Consider the following 20130-nt stretch of genomic DNA (forward strand, 5'->3'; position numbering starts at 1 on the left):
TTTTCTTAGGCTCCAAATTCAATGCAGACGGTGACTACAGCCACAAAATGAAAAGAACTTGCTCCTTGGAAGAATAGCTATGACAAACCGAGACAGTATATCAAAAAGCAGAGACATCACTTTGCTGACAAATGTCTGTATAATCAAAGCTGGGGTTTTCCTTTATGGTTGGAACATAAAGAAGGCTGAGTGCCAAAAAACTGATGCTTTTGAACTGTGGTGTTGGAGAAGACTCTCGAGAGCTCCTTGGACAGAAAGGAGATACAACCAGTCCATCCTAAAGGAGATCAGCCCTGGGTGTTCTTTGGAAGGACTGATGTTGAAGCCGAAGCTCCAACACTTTGGCCACCTGATGTGAAGAGCTGGCTCATTAGAAAAGATCCCGATGCTGAGAAAGATTGAAAGCAAGAGGAGAAGGGGCCACAAAGGATGAGATGGTTGGGTGGCATCACTGACTCAATGGACATGAGTTTGAGCAAACTCAGGGAGATAGTTAAGGACCAGGAAGCCTGGCGTGCTGCAGTTCATGAGTTCACAAAGAGTCAGATGTGACTTAGCGACTGAACAATAAGTCCTGTTAGTCTTGTCTCATTTGTCCCTGAGGTGGGTATAGTTGCATTCTAGTCTGTATTTCTGATGCCATGTCCCTAATACTATCAAAGTTCTGAAAATTTCAAGTATCATGTACCCCTGACACTTTCACATAATTGTCTGTTAACTCATTTGAGTCTTTCAGTTATCTACAGTCCATTGCTCCCCAACCCACCCTTCTACCCTTCACTCGGCAGCGTTAGTCCTTATCTTGAGACTGGTAAGATAATCAGCCGTGGTACCCTAACTCCGCTGCCTCAAGCATTGTGCACATATGAATTTTGGGAGACTACCTGGAAAGAAATGACTAGAAGTTAGGTTAAGCAGAACAAAGGTTTTTCTTTAAGGTGAGAAGTTGGGCCACATCCTGGGTGGATAGTAGAATCCTACTGCCTTTCTTGCCGCCCTAAGTAAACTCTGGCTCTCAAGAGTCACAGCATAAACTGTGTCAACCCCTGGTAAGGGGGAGAGGAGGGAGGTACTAGTGAAAGATGAGGAAAAGGAGGTAAATATCACTGGACCCAAAGAGGAGCTCTTGGTTCTGCTCCTGCTTCTGTTTTAACGGGATGATGTGGCAAGATGACAGTCTCTTAGAGCATCAATTTCTTCTCCACTAAGTTGAGAGAGTTGAAGTGGAAGGGATTAGACTAGGTTTGCACTTCGTAAAATCCCAGAATACATGTTCTTCGAGCAGTTAATAGGCATTTTGCAATTTATAGGCTTTCTAGAAAATAGGAGTTAATGGGCATTCTGTAAAAAGGACTTCAGTAAATATAAAAAAAAAGAAAAACTGGGATAAATACAATCAAGCAGGGGCTACCTGGTGACTTTACTATGTAAATATTTTAGAAGAGACTCTATAGTATTTCAAGTCAACAATGAACAATATTTCCCCCTATTTTAAGCCAGGATGCTGGTTATACTTGATCTGTTTATTTAGAACTGTAGAGCTGCCTTGCTCCTCTTGAAAAGGGATGTCTTACAATTGAGAGCCTCTCAAATATAATGATATCTAGAATTTCTCAATAAAAAGCAGAGACATTACTTTGCTGACAAAGGTCCGTATAATCAAGGCTATGGTTTTTCCAGCAGTCATGTGAGAGTTGGACCATAAACAAAGCTGAGCACTGAAAAATTGATGGTTTTGAACTGTGGTATTGAAGAAAACTCTTGAGAGTCCCTTGGACTGCAAGGAGATCCAACAAGTCCATCCTAAAGGAGATCAGTCCTGAATATTCATTGGAAGGACTGATGCTGAAGCCGAAGCTCCAGTACTTTGGCCACCTGATGTGAAGAGCTGACTCATTTGAAAAGACCCTGATGCTGGGAAAGATTGAAGGCAGGAGAAGGGGACGAGAGAGGATGAGATGGTTGGATGCCATCACTGACTCTATGGACATGAGTTTGAGCAAGCTCCAGGAGTTGGTGATGGACAGGGAAGCCTGGCGGGCTGCATCCCATGGGGTCACAAAAAATTGGACATGACTGAGCGACTGAACTGAACTGATAATTTCTCAAAACTTATTTTACCAAAAATTTGTTTTTAATAGTTTTTCATGAGATTGGATTTAAAGAAGCAGATACTGTCTGATTCTATACCCCATTACGAAGATACCATACTCTGGGGGCAAACAAAGAGAAAACCAGGCTGTAAAATCAAGAAAAATAGGAGAGGAGAAATACTTATAGAATAAGAGTATGTGCTGTGCTGTGCTGTGCTTAGTTGTTCAGTCATGTCTGACTCTTTTTGACCCCATGGACTATTTCCTGCCAGGCTCCTCTGTCCATAGGATTCTCCAGGAAAGAATACTGGAGTGGGTTGCCATGCTTTGCTCCAGGGGATCTTCCCAACCCAGGGATCAAATCCAGGTCTCCCAGATTGCAGGTAGATTCTTTACAGTCTGAGCCACCAGGGAAGCCCCAAATGAGAGTATAGACAGCTCAAAAAATCTGCTTGTCTAAATATACAATGAGAATGTAACACAGGGAAAAATCACTAAAATCAACTTTTTAAAAACTCTGGAAATTAGTGAAAGCCTTACAATAATCCATAGAACATTCATTAAAGAAAATCAGTTGAATCTCAATAGGAATAATAACTATGCAGGGTTTTAACTTATCTGATATTAATATCCTTCTCTCTGGTTCTGTAGGAGCCTTGCAAATCAGAATCCTCACAACAATGGTAACTATGAAACAAGCAGCCTATGGTCTACTAGAAGGGGGCAAAACAGATGTAGACTTCCCAAATATCTAGAGATTTGTCACTATTTGACATATATGGAAATGCCTCACTGGTATTTTATTTTTTTTTTTAACATCACTCAGTGAGATACTCTGTCTGTATAGCATTTGTCAAAAACAATCAGGGGTAATAGTTTTATATGGCAGCTGCCTGAGGCAAACAAGAGACTTACCAAAAAATTAAAAAGAAAATACAGTAAATGACATGTCCACAGGAAGTTTTCAAAAACTCAACATAGCTGTGTAGCTCTAGAAGGCCACACAGATGTTCAGTGCTATGCATCTATTCAGGAAAGATCTGATAAGGATCTCACCTCTGGTTGACTTAGAGGCTCTATTTAAGCCATGCTGTAAACTTCTGGAATGTTCATGGCATACATCAATGCTTTGTCCAATCATTGTGCAAATCATATGAGCACCGTGCTCAGTCGTGTCCAGATCTTTGTGACTCCATGGACTGCAGCCTGCAGGTGCTCCTGTCCATGAGATTCTTCAGGCAAGAATACTGGAGTGGGCTGCCATTTCCCCTTCAGGGGAATCTTTCAAGGATTGAGTCTGCATCTCTTGCATCTCCTGCATTGGCAGGGAGATTCTTTACCACTGTGTCACCTGGGAAGTCCGGTCATTAGCTGACATCTAAGTTACTGAGCAAAGACTTCAGTGGCTGTATACAACAAACTATATAGGCTTTACAAAATGAGTTTAGGAAAGTCAGCAAACAAGAAGTCACGATATCACATATGGCAATAAATGTGAAAGCATGGCCCATAAGTGGGAAAAAAACACAGTCAACAGAAACTCCCTGAGGAAGCTAATATGATGGAATTTCCAGACAAGGACTTTTAATCAACTACTAGAAATATATTCAAGGCGCTAAAGGAAATCATGTCAAATAATTCAAATATGAGAATAAACTCTTATACAGTGGAGATTGGCAACAAAGAGATACAAATTATAAAAGAATAGGTCAACTGAAATCCAGTCTGAGGAACACACACACACATGCACACAAGAAAAATGAACAGTTACTCAGAGACTTTATAGGACACCAGCAAGTATACCAAATACATACAATTGGAGCAAGAATTAGTGACTTGCTTCCAAAGAATTGTATAAAAAGTTGGATTAAAAGTAACTTTACAAGGGAGAAGCCAGCAAACAGTACCATGGCCTGGTGATGTAGGGTATCATCATGTCAGTTGCACATACTCTCTAATATTAAATGATGAGGGTGTTTCACCTTCTTGGTCTTTTCTCCCAAAATACATAACCACAGTCTAATCATGAGAAAACTATTAGACAAATCCTAATTAAGCGGCATTCTACAAAATTCTTGACCTGTATTCCTCAAAAGGTTCAAGGTCATGGAAAATAAGGAAAGACTGAGAAACTGGAAAGACCAGCAGGGATTAGGGAAACATGATGAGTAAATAAAGTCTGCTGCTGCTGCTGCTAAGTCGCTTCAGTCATGTCCGACTCTGTGCGACCCCAGTTAATAGTAGCATTGGTTTATTAGTTTTGTAAATTTACCAACGTATTATGACATGTTGACCTAAGGTTAACTGTAAAGGTAATATATAAATTTTCTGTATTATTTTGGCAATGTTTCTGGAATTCTAAATTGTTCTAAACTAAAGAATTCAGAATAAAAATATAATGTAGATTTTGGGTCATGCTTTTGTAAGAAATAAATATGCATGTTTAAATTTTTAAATAGCATTAACACAAAAACATACACAGAAGGAAAGAATATTGAAACAAAGCACACTAAATTATATAATATTACTATCAAAATTAGTTTTGATATGTTTTCAATGAGATTGCCAACTGCAACCTTTTAACACTAACTTCTGTTAATTCAAAATATACTTAATGAGAATGCCCAATGTTTATTATAATTTGGGGTTCCTAAAAATATAGGTAGTTTAAGTTGGAACCTAACAGTCAAGATACAAATCTGAGAATCTGATCTCTGATGAATATATTTATATTTTTCATCCAAACCCTAGAACAGATAGTAAACTACCTTGCTGTTTTTGACAGCTGGAAAGTCCAGCTTTTTGTTTCCCTTTTCACACCTGAGGCTGCTTTTCCAGGTAACAGACTTTGTACAGCATCATCCTGCCAGCCTCCCGGCCTTAAGCAGACCCAGGGTCAAATCTGCTGTTTTTATGTACAGTGAGACCTCAGACCACAGGGCCTCAGACCTACATCCAAACCTGAGGTCTCAGTGGGTCACTACCATATTAGTTCCCACTTCATCTGGCTCTTATTTCTTTATTTTGGGCATCTCTGCTGATTTGTTTCTTTGGTTTGGCGTTTCATTTGTTTGCTCATTTTCGATTTGGTTGTTCATGTCAGGAAGATCCCCTGGAGAAGAAATGCAACCCACTTCAGCATTCTTGTCTGGGAAATCCCAAGGACAAAGGAGCCTGGCAGGCTACATCCATGGGGTTGCAAAGAGTTGGACACTACTTGCTGACTAAACGACAACAATTCATTTTTAAAAATCCAAAATGTAGTCAGAGGGTGCTGGCTGGCTTGACTGAGGCTGTTTAATGACGTGTGCCTTTGTAGATGTTGAACCTACTGACTAGGGGACCTGACCCTCAATCTTACTCCACACTTATTCCCTTAAATTTAAGCCTTTCTTCTTCTCCATCCTCACATTTGATGTCTAAACTTAACTTACAGATAGAAATGCAGCCTAGAGAAATAAGGTCCAGAGATTAACAACACCATGGAGAAAATTCTGAAAACACAACCCTCTGATTCATTCATTCCAGTAGTTCTCAGTCTTTAGAATAAGCAAAGATCAACTGAAGAGCTTATTAGAAATGCAGAATTCAGAGTTCCATGCACAGAGATTCTGATTGACTAGGTCTGAAGTGGAGTCCAGTAACATGAACAGCAAACAAGTAACCTGGTAGGTGCAAGTGCCTATCATTTCAGTTACTTAGTGACTTCAGATCATAATCTGAGCAATTAAAAACAAGCATAGTCCTGACATGAGTTTTTAAAATTTCTGATGTAGACTTTTATACCAAAATCAGAGTAGAAAGAAAAAGTCTACTTAAGGAGTCTGCTTCTCTTGTTTATAATAAAAGTTTTTAAAGCTTCCCATTGAATTATTCAAGACATATTTTCCTAAATGGTGCTCTTTTATAAAACTTACTTGTGATAAGTCTTAGTTTTAAATGAGACAATAAGAAATATGCACCACTATGAATATTCTGACATTATTTTGAAACTTTCCGCCAAGATAATTTTGTCTCAGGAGAAATCTGAAAATTCCATAAAATTATCTACAAATAATTTATAGGAAGTTGAGTCAAGAAACAGGTGTTACCACTAGAATGATGACTCTTGTCCTTTTCCTATTCATACATTTCTAATATATGAGCCTCTAGACGCTAAATCAGACACTGGGATGACATAGATTTATGTCATTTATTTTCTTTCACTGAGAAAATAAAGAGGTAAATGATTTGTATATATCTTGCCAGCTGTTCCACAAACCTCATACATTGAATACAAACTGAAACAGTAAAGAATCTGCCTGCAATACAGGAGACCCGTGTTCGATCCCTGGGTCAGGAAGATCCCCTGGAGAAGGGAATGGCTACCCACTCCAGGATTCTTGCCTGGAGAATTCCACTGACAGAGGAGCCAGGCAGTCTGCAGTCTCAGAGTCAGACACGACCGAACGACTAACACTTTCACTTTCACTTTCATCATAACCTCAGTGGCTCCATCTTACACTTGACCCAGTACTTAAATGTTGGATCCTGCTCTGGAAAAGTACTTGCATCTCTGTGCTATGAGTTTGGCTACATTGCCAACTAGCATTCCATTTCCAGATGGCTCCTATTACCACTTAATTATTTTCAAATCCTGATTTTATTTCAAACAATTTACCATTGTCAAGGGTCACCTCCAAGTACAACATGGCTGAAATCAAATATTTTTGGTTCTAGGTCTATGGTTAGGAGAGTTGAAGAATGACCTTCTTCAGAGTAATTGATAGACCATATGGCAAAATCCATAGCTAAACTCTAAACCCAACATTAAAATTTTAATAAAACTATAGATATTTTTATGACAATTATTCAGTTGCAATTATTATTTATTTATTGATAAACAAGTCAGTACCAAATTAATCTATTTATTAATTCATTAAATTTTCAGGTATTTATTGAGGTCTTAATATGTAACGAAATAAGAAGACAAGAACAGAGTCATTTCCTCTATGAAGTTGCATTCTAATAGAAGATAAGATGATTACAACTTATCATGAAAATCTTGTGAAAGTATATGCAGAAAGACAATATGATTAGATGACAAGAGTTGAAGAAAGTTTTGGGAATTTTTAATTTCCTTTGCATTATTAACCTATTTTCTAGACTTAATACTGATTGGAGACATACGGACTTGAGGGACAGGAATTAAGTCTGAATTTAGACTTGGATTAAATACACTTTTGATCAATATTTTCTTGATTTTAGTTTTAGTTCATTAAAAATTATAGCACACACATAGAATTAATACACTATGCATCTTATAAGGGTGTTGTTTACCTGGTCATGCTCATGTTGGGTACATATGTGTTGAATCTAAGAGAGTTAAACTATCCCAATTACATACACTGCCTTTATACACCACACACATGAACACACACACACGTTCCCTTGAAGGGTTTGTTTAATGCAAAATTTACAAAGACCTAAAAAAATTTGATGAAAACTATTAAATCCAAACTCTAGAATGAGAGTTTCCATATCTTTAAATGTGTGGGGAGTAAGGGGTATAAAAGTGCTTGCCTTTGTTTTCGTAAAAGTTGTGGGCCACTTGTTCTTTTAGATTTGAGGGATTCTGTTTTTATCCTATGCTGCCCTTTTCCTAGACTATTTTACTTAGGATCCCTTGTGTTAAAGACCTTCTAAATGACTCTCCTATTAAAAATAGATTAAAAGATAAATTACTCTTTACTTTCATACTTGCTTAAACTACACTCTACTTTCTTTTTTTTTTTTTTTTTGGAGCCATGCTCACATTTTATTTTATTTTTTTTTAATTAATTTTATTTTATTTTTAAACTTTACATAATTGTATAGTCTACTTTCTGAGTCTTCATCAGTTGTTTTCTAAAGAAGGTGCTTCCCTCCACTAGAGTCTGCACAACGACAGTGTCTTACTCACTGCATTTCGGATGTGCCAGCTGAATGCCACTGCAGTTGTCTCCTCCTCTCACCTGAGCTCTCACCATATAGGTCCCCCTCCTGGCTATGTTGTTTCTAGCCACATAAGCCTACAGTTATACAAGCAGGATCAGGATATTTACAAATGCCTTTTCACCTGGAAGAGTGATTCCCTGAATCTCTCTGGTACAGAATCATGTTACCTTGTAACATATCAGGTATCTCCGATGACTATAGCTCAAGGGAACAGTTATTTGATCACTTCACACCAATTATCATGAGGCCTAGGTTATTATTTACAATTTTTATTTCTCTCTAGAGGCTACAAAAGAAAAAAGAAAACGTAAAATTCTGATATCTCATTGTTTTAAAAATCAACGTTTTTCCTCAACGATCCAGACACTAACCTCTCATCTACAATGTTGAACCCATCTGTCTGAGAATTTCAATAACTCCTAGAGAGCATGCACTGAATTACCCCCAATTTATAGTCCTTTATTCTGTATTATGGTTAAAATCCAATGACTTAAATCAGGGGCTAGATATACTTAAGTATATTAATACTTAATTAATATTAATAGTCTTAAGTACTATTACAACATTAATCTTTTTATGAGCTTAGAACAGTTTTACATATATCAATTTATTCATTTAACAAATACTGATAATTTCAACTATAATATTGAGCAGTTCCTAATATACTTCAAAACATTTTAATAACCACAAGTTATATGGATATAAATATATAGTATTAATATAAGAGTAACATTTCAAATAGACATTTTATATTGGTCTTCAGAAAGAATAATGCCTGTTTTAAGATACTACACCTCTTTTCAGAAAGTTAAACTTATAGGTCTCTGCACCACAATTAAAACATCACTGAATCAAGATTTATAGGCAGAAAGTATAGCTTCACTTTACATGTGCTCCACAAACAAGTTTGAATTTTTTGCAGATATTGTTTGATGTTAGGAAAAGAATGTACCATCATCATGAATGTCCTTTCGCTAAAAGCAATTTGTCAATAAACATCAGTGTCTACTCACGTTTCTCTTGTTCTGTCTCTACTCCTTCGCTTTCTGTGTCACTTGGCAGGATCCACGGTTGATGAACCACCTGCAGTTGCTTTAAAGAGTCATCCTGCCAAAGAAGAAACTTATTTGGATTAAATTCTAGAACGATACTGTGAATATGGGTGAACACTTCAGTTCCTATGAACTACATGTCAAAAAAACATAACGAGAATTTTCTCACAACAGAAAAGAATTCTAAGCTTAAATTCCTTTCCATTTCATGGACATGCCACAAACTCTGAACTCATTATTTTTAACTTTCTCCTTTTAATAAGATTTAATGTCTTAATAAGAAATATCTAGGACTTCCTTCAGAGAAGGCAATGGCAACCCACTCCAGTACTCTTGCCTGGAGAATCTCAGGAATGGGGGAGCCTGGTGGGCTGCCATCTATGGGGTCGCACAGAGTCGGACACGACTGAAGTGACTTAGCAGCAGCAGCAGCAGGACTTCCTTGGTGACTCGGATGGTAACGAATCTGCCTGCGATTCAGGAGACCTGTGTTCAATCCCTGGGTCAGGAAGATCCCTGGAGAAGGGAATGACAACCCACTCCAATATTCTTGCCTGGAGAATTCCATGAACAGAGGAACCTGGCAGGCTATAATCCATGGGGTTGCAAAGAGTTGGACACGACTGAGCAACTAACATACAACACTAGACTATGTTTCTTCCTGAGTTATTGTTTTTATGAATTCCTGGCACTCATTGTGGGGAATATAATAATGAAATATTCAATATAAAACTGCATAAAATGTGTCTGTTTGCCATCAAGGTTCCAATTCCTTTAAATGTGATTAAGGATTAGTAGGATTCAGAGGACAGTCTCAACTTTACCCTTTAGTACGACTTCACTGCCTTCTTCCTCTTATTACTCCCTATTTTCATTAATATAGTTCTGAAGGACTTCCTTGCCGCTCCACACCTGCATCACTGACCTAAGGCAGTCCCTCATCATCTCGCACCCTGACTGTAGTTATAGTCGTCTACAAGTTTTCTAGGATTAAGATTCATACCTTCCCTAATTCTCTCCACCATTTCCTTGCCATGGTGAGATTTTAATAATGGCACATGATGCATTCATTACCTCATTTATAACCCTCGAGTGGTCTTCTCATTATCCCCAGCATAAAATCACAACTCAAGGCCCTTCATGCTTCATGCTGGTCTAGCCTCTGATTTACCACCACTTCCATCTCCATTCCACCTTGACTGACACTTCCACTCCAGCTATCATTAACTGGTAGTTCCCCAACTTTCTCATTCTCTCTAATTTACTAAGATGTTTTCCTATGTTATACTTCCTGCTTAGGATGCACTCTATCTGTCTCAAACATTAACAGTCCTCCCAGGGCTCAGTTGTCATCTCCATCGTGACGTTGTATGAGTTTCGATAAGTGCTCTAATGATCGATGTGCATGCATGCCTGCTAAGTCGCTTCAGTTGTGTCTGACTCTTTTGTGACCCCATGGACTGTAGCCTGCCAGGCTCCTCTGTCCATGGGATTTCCCAGGCAGGAATACTGGAATGGGTGCCAATTCTTTCTCCAGGGGATCTTCCTGAGCCAGGGATCAAACCCAAGTCTCCTGCATTGGCAGGCAGATTCTTTACCACTGAGCCACCAGGAAAGCCCTAATTTATTTTTAGGATTTAATTTTTTTTTCCAATACTGGATTTGGTCCCGCAGGAGTAAAGTACAGAAGCAGTACAAATCTGAAAAATCTTAACTTTAGAATTTCATAACAGTAGAGAGAACTACAGAAGTAAATTTTCAAAAATCTTCACATAACAGAAAGGGATATCACATCCCTGAAGTTTTTCACACGGCGTCTCCGGGTTTAAAGAATATGAAAAATGATCTTTTTGGTCTTATAAGGTAAAATCAAATGGCAAAAGCTCTTTGTTTAAAACAGAAAAAAGTTTAAAGTGATCATGAAAAAAATGTTTTTAATTGAAAAAGCATTTTGGCTATTTAGCTTTTTGGTCCAAATCCTAAAATATGTTTTCATAAGAAAAGATATGACCAGTAAGTCAATAGTGTTACTTTTTCCCACAATAGTTCAGAATATTCAGTAATACTACTGATTGGTTTCTGGTCTTAATGGTTTTACTGTTGAACAGATAAGCTATTCTTAGTTTATTACAAATTATTTAAAGTACAAATGAAACATCAGCTTGGTAAAATTTGTAGTTTGGGAAGAACTTTAAAATGTTGAGCTGTTGGAATCAGAATCGTAGAGATAGTATAAATATTTCTGTTAATAGATCATTTAAATGTTTTACTTTGGTTTTCCCTTGAATACAGTTAGTAATATAATGCACCTGTTTGCTTCATCAATGCCAACAGGCAAAACTATGTATGGCCAAAGTTCAGCCCATCAGACTACTTATAATTCTTTTTGATGGGGTCAAGGAGCTAAAATTGTGAACATTTTTAAAAACAAGAGTTGACATGTTCCTTTTTTGCCAACTTATTCAAAAAATTTTCTACAGGAATACTTAACTCTTTCTGAGCATAGTACAAACTATTTCATATTCCCAAGAGCAAGTTCTTTGGATTGCTTTTAGAAGAAATGCCATTCATCCTGTTTCTAAAACACTTTCACCATAAGTATGTAAATGTCCAGGGACCAGAAGTGGTGGGAAATAGTGACATGTATCATATGGAAAACAGTCTCTAGCCCTGTATCAACATATCATTTTATCTGCTAACAGAGTAAGTGCTTTATAAACTTTAGCAGTATTGTTATTCCACATGGCTGGTTTATTTTTGGATTCTCTAAATGCAATCCATCAGTGATTGATGTCATGTGTGGCCATAGGTTATTCTGGTTTTTAGAGAGGAAAAAAAATGGTCCTCTGCTCAAACGCTCACATTGGATAATTTAACTCTGAGGCAACTAAATATTTCTTTCTTTTTGGTTAAGAATGACAATAATACAGAAAACATCAGCATCAACCTTTCAAAAGGGATTATCACTTTTATTTTATTTCTCTAAAGATCTTTACTTCAAGACTCTAAAAAGTAAGTATTCCTGAAGCATGTTGCAAATAAAGCAAAATAATACTATATCCCACTTACATACATTTAATAGACTGCAAAACTGATAGAGAATTAAATCTATACTTCTGTTAAAATAAAATTCTCCCTGTATAATTTATATACTTAATACAGTTTGGAAATAATTTTGTATTTGTTAATGAAATGGCTAGTATCATCAGGCTGAACACTGTAATTATTTTGCGAATTATACTTCTGTAGCTTATTTCTTTTGCATATCATCTGAGGACAATTAAAACATAAGAACAGGGAGACTTCCCCAGTGGTCCAGTGGTTAAGACTCTGCCTTCCAATGCAGAGGATGCTGCTGCTGCTGCTGCTGCTAAGTCGCTTCAGTCATGTCCGACTCTGTGTGACCCCATAGACAGCAGCCCACCAGGCTCCCCTATCCCTGGGATTCTCCAGGAAAGAACACTGGAGTGGGTTGCCATTTCCTTCTCCAATGCATGAAAGTGAAAAGTGAAAGTGAAGTTGCTCAGTCGTGTCCGACTCCTAGTGACCCCATGGACTGCAGCCTACCAGGCTTCCCCGTCCATGGGATTTTCCAGGCAAGAGTACTGGAGTGGGCTGCCATCGCCTTCTCCGAATGCAGAGGATGAAGGTTCCATAACTGATCAGGAAACTAGGATACTGCATGCCCCAGGGTGCAGCCAATTTTTTTTTTAACTAAAATAAACACAACATTGTAAATCAACTATATTTCAATTAAAATTAAAAATAATTAAGAACAGGAAAGTGATACATTTGAGAAAATATAAGTTTGAATGAACAAGATCTGGGAAAAGAAAAAAAGGAGCAATAACAAAGTTACAACAATATGGTAGATTATGAAAAACATTACAAAATAAACACAACCTGCTAAAAAAAATTTACCCAACAAATTTGCTACATTACACTACATATTGGTATTGCCCTCTGAAGAACTGTTCAAAAAAGATCTTCATGACCCAGATAATCACGATGGTGTGATCACTGACCTAGAGCCAGACATCCTGGAATGTGAAGTCAAGTGGGCCTTAGAAAGCATCACTACGAACAAAGCTAGTGGAGGTGACGGAATTCCAGTTGAGCTATTCCAAATCCTGAAAGATAATGCTGTGAAAGTGCTGCACTCAATACGCCAGCAAATTTGGAAAACTCAGCAGTGGCCACAGGACTGGAAAAGGTCAGTTTTCATTTCAATCCCAAAGAAAGGCAATGCCAAAGAATGCTCAAACTACCGCACAATTGCACTCATCTCACATGCTAGTAAAGTAATGCTCAAAATTCTCCAAGCCAGGCTTCAGCAATATGTGAACCGTGAACTTCCTGATGTTCAAGCTGGTTTTACAAAAGGCAGAGGAACCAGAGATCAAATTGCCAACATCCGCTGGATCATGGAAAAAGCAAGAGAGTTTCAGAAAAGCATCTATTTCTGCTTTATTGACTATGCCAAAGCCTTTGACTGTGTGGATCACAATAAACTGTGGAAAATTCTGAAAGAGATGGGAATACCAGACCACCTGATCTACCTCTTGAGAAATTTGTATGCAGGTGAGGAAGCAACAGTTAGAACTGGACATGGAACAACAGACTGGTTCCAAATAAGAAAAGGAGTTCGTCAAGGCTGTATATTGTCACCCTGTTTATTTAACTTATATGCAGAGTACATCATGAGAAACGCTGGACGGGAAGAAACACAAACTGGAATCAAGATTGCCGGGAGAAATATCAATAACCTCAGATATGCAGATGACACCACCCTTATGGCAGAAAGTGAAGAGGAACTAAAAAGCCTCTTGATGAAAGTGAAAGAGGACAGTGAAAAAGTTGGCTTAAAGCTCAACATTCAGAAAACGAAGATCATGGCATCTAGTCCCATCACTTCATGGGAAATGGATGGGGAAACAGTGGAAACAGTGTCAGACTTTATTTTTCTGGGCTCCAAAATCACTGCAGATGGTGACTGCAGCCATGAAATTAAAAGACACTTACTCCTTGGAAGGAAAGTTATGACCAACCTAGATAGCATGTTCAAAAACAGAGACATTACTTTGCCAACAAAGATTCGTCTAGTCAAGGCTATGGTTTTTCCTGTGGTCATGTATGGACGTGAGGAGTTGGACTGTGAAGAAGGCTGAGCGCCAAAGAATTGATACTTTTGAAGTGTGGTGTTTGAGAAGACTCTTGAGAGTGCCTTGGACTGCAAGGAGATCCAACCAGTCCATTCTGAAGGAGATCAGCCCTGGGATTTCTTTGGAAGGAATGATGCTAAAGCTGAAACTCCAGTACTTTGGCCACCTCATGCGAAGAGTTGACTCATTGGAAAAGACTCTGATGCTGGGAGGGATTTGGGGCAGGAGGAGAAGGGGACAACAAAGGATGAGATGGCTGGATGGCATCCCTGACTCGATGGACGTGAGTCTCAGTGAACTCCGGGAGTTGGTGATGGACAGGGAGGCCTGGCGTGCTGCGATTCATGGGGTTGCAAAGAGTCGGACACGACTGAGCAACTGATCTGATCTGGTCTGATAAAAGAAATGTTCACATATTGAGTTATAGGGAAGTCTTCTGGCTTATGCATGAGTTAACTTGAATCTGATCCTAACTAAAATAGCCTGTTTGTGGCCTATCAAACATACATTGCACGTCTGCTTTAATTATTAGAGAAAAGGACACATTGACCAAAGAATGAAGAATGTCCATGTTAAAAATAAAGATTAAATGCCTCTCTTTCTGGGACACCAATGCTGGGCCTCCTTCAGTGATAAGACTCCCTTCCCAGGTGCCAAGGCCACACTGACTTGCTGTGTACTTGCTGGACTCTTCTTTTTTTTGAAACCTTGAAGAAATGTAGCCCTGACTTGTTTGATGTTCTTTGTTCTGACAAGATACAAAACTGTGCTGAAAATCCTGCATCTCCTGAACAGTTTCTCAGAGTCATCTGGGATGTAGGCTTCTGGGCCAGTCCTCAGTTTGGCTCAAAAAATACTTTTTTCTATGTTTCTTATTGATTACTGATGATTTTCGTGACACCTCCATCTTATTTCTTAACTCACTCCTTTTTGTGGTTTTTCTATTCAAGGAAATTATAGGATGACATTGTAAAAACTTTGAAAGTAACAAAAGATGATTGGGTAGAGTCAATGAAAAACAAGTCATTTTTCTGGCAAGCCCTTTCATTTGTCTGATTTTATGAAGGCACTCTTTCATTGACTTTGAGCTATGTTATAACTGTGCAATTTATAGAAATGTATAGTAGTGCAAATAATTCTTGTCTGTATAAAAGCAAATTGCATCTACCTGAATGCACTTGATTAGTATTTTTTACATCTATTTATAATTTCATTTGAACATTCTTTATTAGACTACACATGTGAGGATTTGAATTCTCCTTAGAACTGGCTGTAACATCTTATTGGTTTCCTCATTCATTAGTGAGTTAAATAAATTTTGACATATTCATTTTATATCTCTATGAAAGCCATCATTGTCATAACTTTTTAAAAATTACTATCCTTAACATGTATTGATTCTTACTAAATATCAATGACAAAACAGGGTTTCCCTGAAGAAAAGCTTTGTTTTCTATTTTTCTAGAAATGAGAAATAAAATTATGATGCTGCGTTCTAGTTATTTCCATTTTTAAAAAGTAAATCCTTGTGCATGATAAAAAGCAAAGACCTCTTATTATTATAGGAGAATAATGTCATGCACACTCCTTCAAAAGTATAGTTGGAACTTCAGTAATGATCACAGAATATACCACAGGAAGAAAAGATGCCAAAATCGGCATGAAAAGCAACTCTAAATTATTTGGCTGCATAGAATCAACCCTCTTTCCAGTTTAGATGGTACAGCTGACAAAATCAACCTCAAGAGATATGAAAAGACCTGTCTGCTCACGGTGCTTCTTTTCCTGTCTGACACCCTCGGAGACTGTGACGCTGAGTCTCGACACCTTGAGTTAGTTTCCCCTCCTCTGTGTGCTGTCTCCGGCCTTCAGCTAACTTCCTGAAGTTATGAGGAACCACTTGAAACTGCTCTGTTGTGCGTGCATGCTCAGTCACTTCAGTCCTGTTCAACTCTTTGAGACCCCGTGGACTGTAGGCCACTAAATATCTCTGTCCATGGGATTTTCCAGGCAAGAATAGTGAAGTGGGTTGCTATTTCCTCCTTTGGGGGATCTTTCTAACCCAGGGATTGAACCCAAGTCTCCTGTGGCTCCTGCATTGGAAGTGGATGGATTCCCATAGAGCCATCAGGGAAGCTGCTCTTGAACAAGTTTAAAAAATCATTAACTTCAGTCTTGAGCTCGTTACAGATACTCAATCATTTAAACTGACAATATTCATCTGATGAATACATATGCAAATGAATACATTTCTCTAATAATTAGGAGATTTTTAAGCAGTATACTATGCTTGCTGGTGTTGTTTAGTCACTAAGTAATGTCCAACTCTTTGTAACACCATGGACCTGTAGCCCACCAGGCTCCTTTGTCCGTGGAGTTCTCCAGGCAACAGTACTGGAGTAGGTTGCCATTTCTTTCTCCAGGGGATCTTTCTGACCCAGGGACTGAATCCGTGTCTCCTGCATTGGCAGGCGGATTCTTTACTGTTGAGCCACCAGGGAAACCCATATTGTATGCCACTTTCCAATTACTCCTCTTGGAAATGCGATATTTTAAACGGTTTAGCTTCTCTACAAAAGGTATGGCAAGCTTTGCAAGTATTTGGTTTTAAGTTGTTTTCAATTATATATACATATATTTTTTTGAGTGAATGTTAACATTATAATTGTAACAGCTAAGACTTTTGCAATGTGAAAATTTTATTCCTACCCTGAGTTATTAAGTACCTTACATGTAAAGAACACATAATTTCTTTTTAAACTGTTAGAACCATTTTGAGGATCAAGAGAAGTAAACTATTATAAAATATCTTCTTTTCATTTTTCCAAGAATACAAATCCTATCTGAAAAAATAAATAATACATTAAAAATATAGAAAATATAGACATTTCATTTTAGCTTTCCCTTTAGAGGAGACCATATTGTCTCCTTAATTTTGACTTAGGTCTGAACAGAATTGCCTAACATCATGTGGTTATGATTCTATCTAATTATAAGACTAAATTTACAAAATACAAAAAAAAAGGGGGACTTTGATGCGCAAAGAGCTGTTCAGACTTTAGCAAGAAATGTTAAATATAATAAAAATGTAAACTCTATGGTTTATTTGAGTTTTAGTGTGTACTAAATAAAAGCAAATGCTTGCTAGATCACTTTTAACTTCAATGCTTCTAACATTTATAAATACTGCTCCTCACTGTTTGCTGATTCTACTAACAAGAAGGAGGGCAAAAGCAAAATAAGAGTGTAAGTGAGAAGAAACAAAAACTATCATTTTATGCCTCACATTCTCAACATTTTTGCACTGGCAAGGAAGAAGAATTTAAATATATATTTTCTACAGACCAAATGGAATGATTAACATCTGCAAAAAAAGAAACTATCAATAAATAGTTCATTCATTAAGGTCATACTTAGTTTTTATGTAAAGGATGATTGTTTACTGGTTTTAAAAAGAGCGAAAATCTAAATATCAACCAATATTAGATCAAAAGTACTATGTGATACTGACCCCCTAGAAAGGTAAGGCTTACCTTGGGTAGCTCACACACAGTCCTAAATTCAAACTGAAAGTGAGCAATGAATCTCAGAAGCTAGAGAGATTATATACCCTAACCAACCAAAAAATACTATTCTTGAAAGTAAATGAATAAACAGTAAATAAATAAATAAATTTATTAATAAGAATTTCTCCTTAACCTATGTTATACAAAATTGGGGATTTTCTATGATGTATGCAGTTACTAGGAATAGCATCGGAAAGAACACGTCAGCTTGTCAAACTGTAGGGTATTTATGAATCACACAGAATTCCTGGTAGAAACGTAAATTTTGATTCTTTGGATCTGGTGTGAGTGCTGAGATTTGGCATTTCTTGCAAGCCCCCAGGGGATCCAGTGTCACTGGTCAGAGGAACTCACTGAGGAGCAATGCCCTGCTAGTGCTTCCGATGTGTGTTGGTTGCTTAGTTGTGTCCGACTCTGTGACCCCATGGACTATACCCTGCCAGGCTCCTCTGTTCATGGAATTCTCTAGGCAAGAATACTGGAGTGGGTTGCCATTCCCGTCTCCAGGGGATCTTCCCGACCCAGGGATCGAACCTGAGTTGCCTGTGTTTCCTGCATTGGCAGGTAGATTTTTTTTTTTTTTTTAAATCACTGAGCCATGGGGCCTCCCTGGTGGCTCAGACGGTAAAGCGTCTGCCTGCAATGCAGGAGACCTGGGTTCGATTCCTGGGTCAGGAAGATCCCCTGGAGAAGGAAATGGCAATCCATTCCAGCACTCTTGCCTGGAAAATCCCATGGACGGAGGAGCCTGATAGGCTATAGTCCATGGAGTCGCAAAGAGTCGGACACGACTGAGAGACTTCACTTTTTCACCTTCAAGCCGCTTGGGAAGCCCTTGTCCCATAAAGTATTTACACAATTGCATATAACATGCACATTTAGATTGCACATGTATAATGAGAAAATAAGGATCTTTTCCTTGGATAAGAACCATAAAATTAAACTGTCTCTTTTTAAAAGTTCTATCACATATGCAGCCCTTTTCCTGTACTGGCATCTCAGTGGTCTCCTTTCTCTACAGTACTAGATCCATACAGGACACATTTAAAAGGTATTAGGCACCCTTTTTGTGGAGGTGACCTACTACCCTTAGTCCCTGGTGGGGAATGCTGACCAAGGGCTTGAGCAACCATGGAATCCTAAAGGGAGGTTCTAAGTGTACATACTGAAAATAGTATCTCTATCTTCTTGGGAAACATTAATTGCTTTAACGTATTTATCTAGATTTCAACATCAAGTACATTAAATTGAAATTTAAAGTCGATGCACCAACCCTTCAAATTTTTTTCCCCCATATATTTTGATTTCTAACCTGAGTTCAGAACATCTACCTAGTTATTCCCTTGCTTTCCTTTTGCTACCCTTTCTCCATGTGCCTTTGGTAAAATTTCAACCACCTCCACACAAGCATGCAAACCAGAGATGTTAAAAACTTAAAGGGGGTGCCATGTACTCGAACTGTCCTCTTTGAGTGATATCTGGAAGCAAGAATGACTTTAAGTATGGGTACACTGTTCTAAATAAACATATGAAGTACCTACTACAATGAGCAGGCCACTCAAAATGGTCTTTGAATGGATTCATGCATGTAAGAATAAAATATTTAGAGAAACAGTTTCTGTCTCACTGAGAAGCAATATTCAAACCAAATATTTGCTACTTCTATGACTTCATTGCCAAACTGTTTCCCAGACTCCTTCACCTGCAAAAGATTCAGAAGGCTAATTTAGTGACCATTATGGTTTGGCTTCAGACCAAGTTTTATGGAGTCTGTCCACTGGCTTATCTGAGAGTTCTCAAATGCAGTTTGCAGACAGAGCAAAAACACATCCCGAGACACAGAGAATCCTTGGCTATCTCCAAAATAAAACCAGGAGTCTCAATGCCTTTGCAACAAAAATCTGCCAGACATTTTTATTGTCAAGATAGCACTTTGCTTAATGACTTGTAGGGATAACATCCTTGATGAACATTTATCACATGAATGAATGCCAGTTTGGTACAGCTTATTCTCTCTGTAAGAGCAATGATCGCGTCTTATTTTGTTGTGCACAGCCAATATAAAACATGTGTTTCTCATTTATTAGGATATCAACAAATGCTTGCTAATGAAAATACACAATAGCCTTAGGTTTATACCATTTTACATTCATTTTCAAGATGAATTAAATATAGGATCTCCTCACCAGAGAGGAACATAACACCATTTTGATAACCTACTATATACTTTTTTTTTTTTGTAGGGATGACCAGTGAATGGGTATAGACTGGAAACCCTATA

At 37.9% G+C, this 20130-nt stretch overlaps 1 protein-coding gene across 2 annotated transcripts in view; it reads right to left on the reverse strand.

The window, feature by feature from the left end:
- C14H8orf34 (chromosome 14 C8orf34 homolog) overlaps positions 1 to 20130 on the reverse strand; it is a 370688-nt gene that overhangs the window by 14089 nt on the left and 336469 nt on the right. For both annotated transcript variants that reach the window (XM_070382834.1, XM_070382833.1), the window contains one exon: positions 9083 to 9176. In XM_070382834.1, the coding sequence (XP_070238935.1) occupies positions 9083 to 9176 (94 nt within the window). The remainder of the gene's footprint in view (positions 1 to 9082; positions 9177 to 20130) is intronic.

The sequence above is a fragment of the Bos mutus genome, chromosome 14 (assembly GCF_027580195.1).
Source record: "Bos mutus isolate GX-2022 chromosome 14, NWIPB_WYAK_1.1, whole genome shotgun sequence".
Classification (NCBI taxonomy): Eukaryota; Metazoa; Chordata; class Mammalia; order Artiodactyla; family Bovidae; genus Bos; species Bos mutus.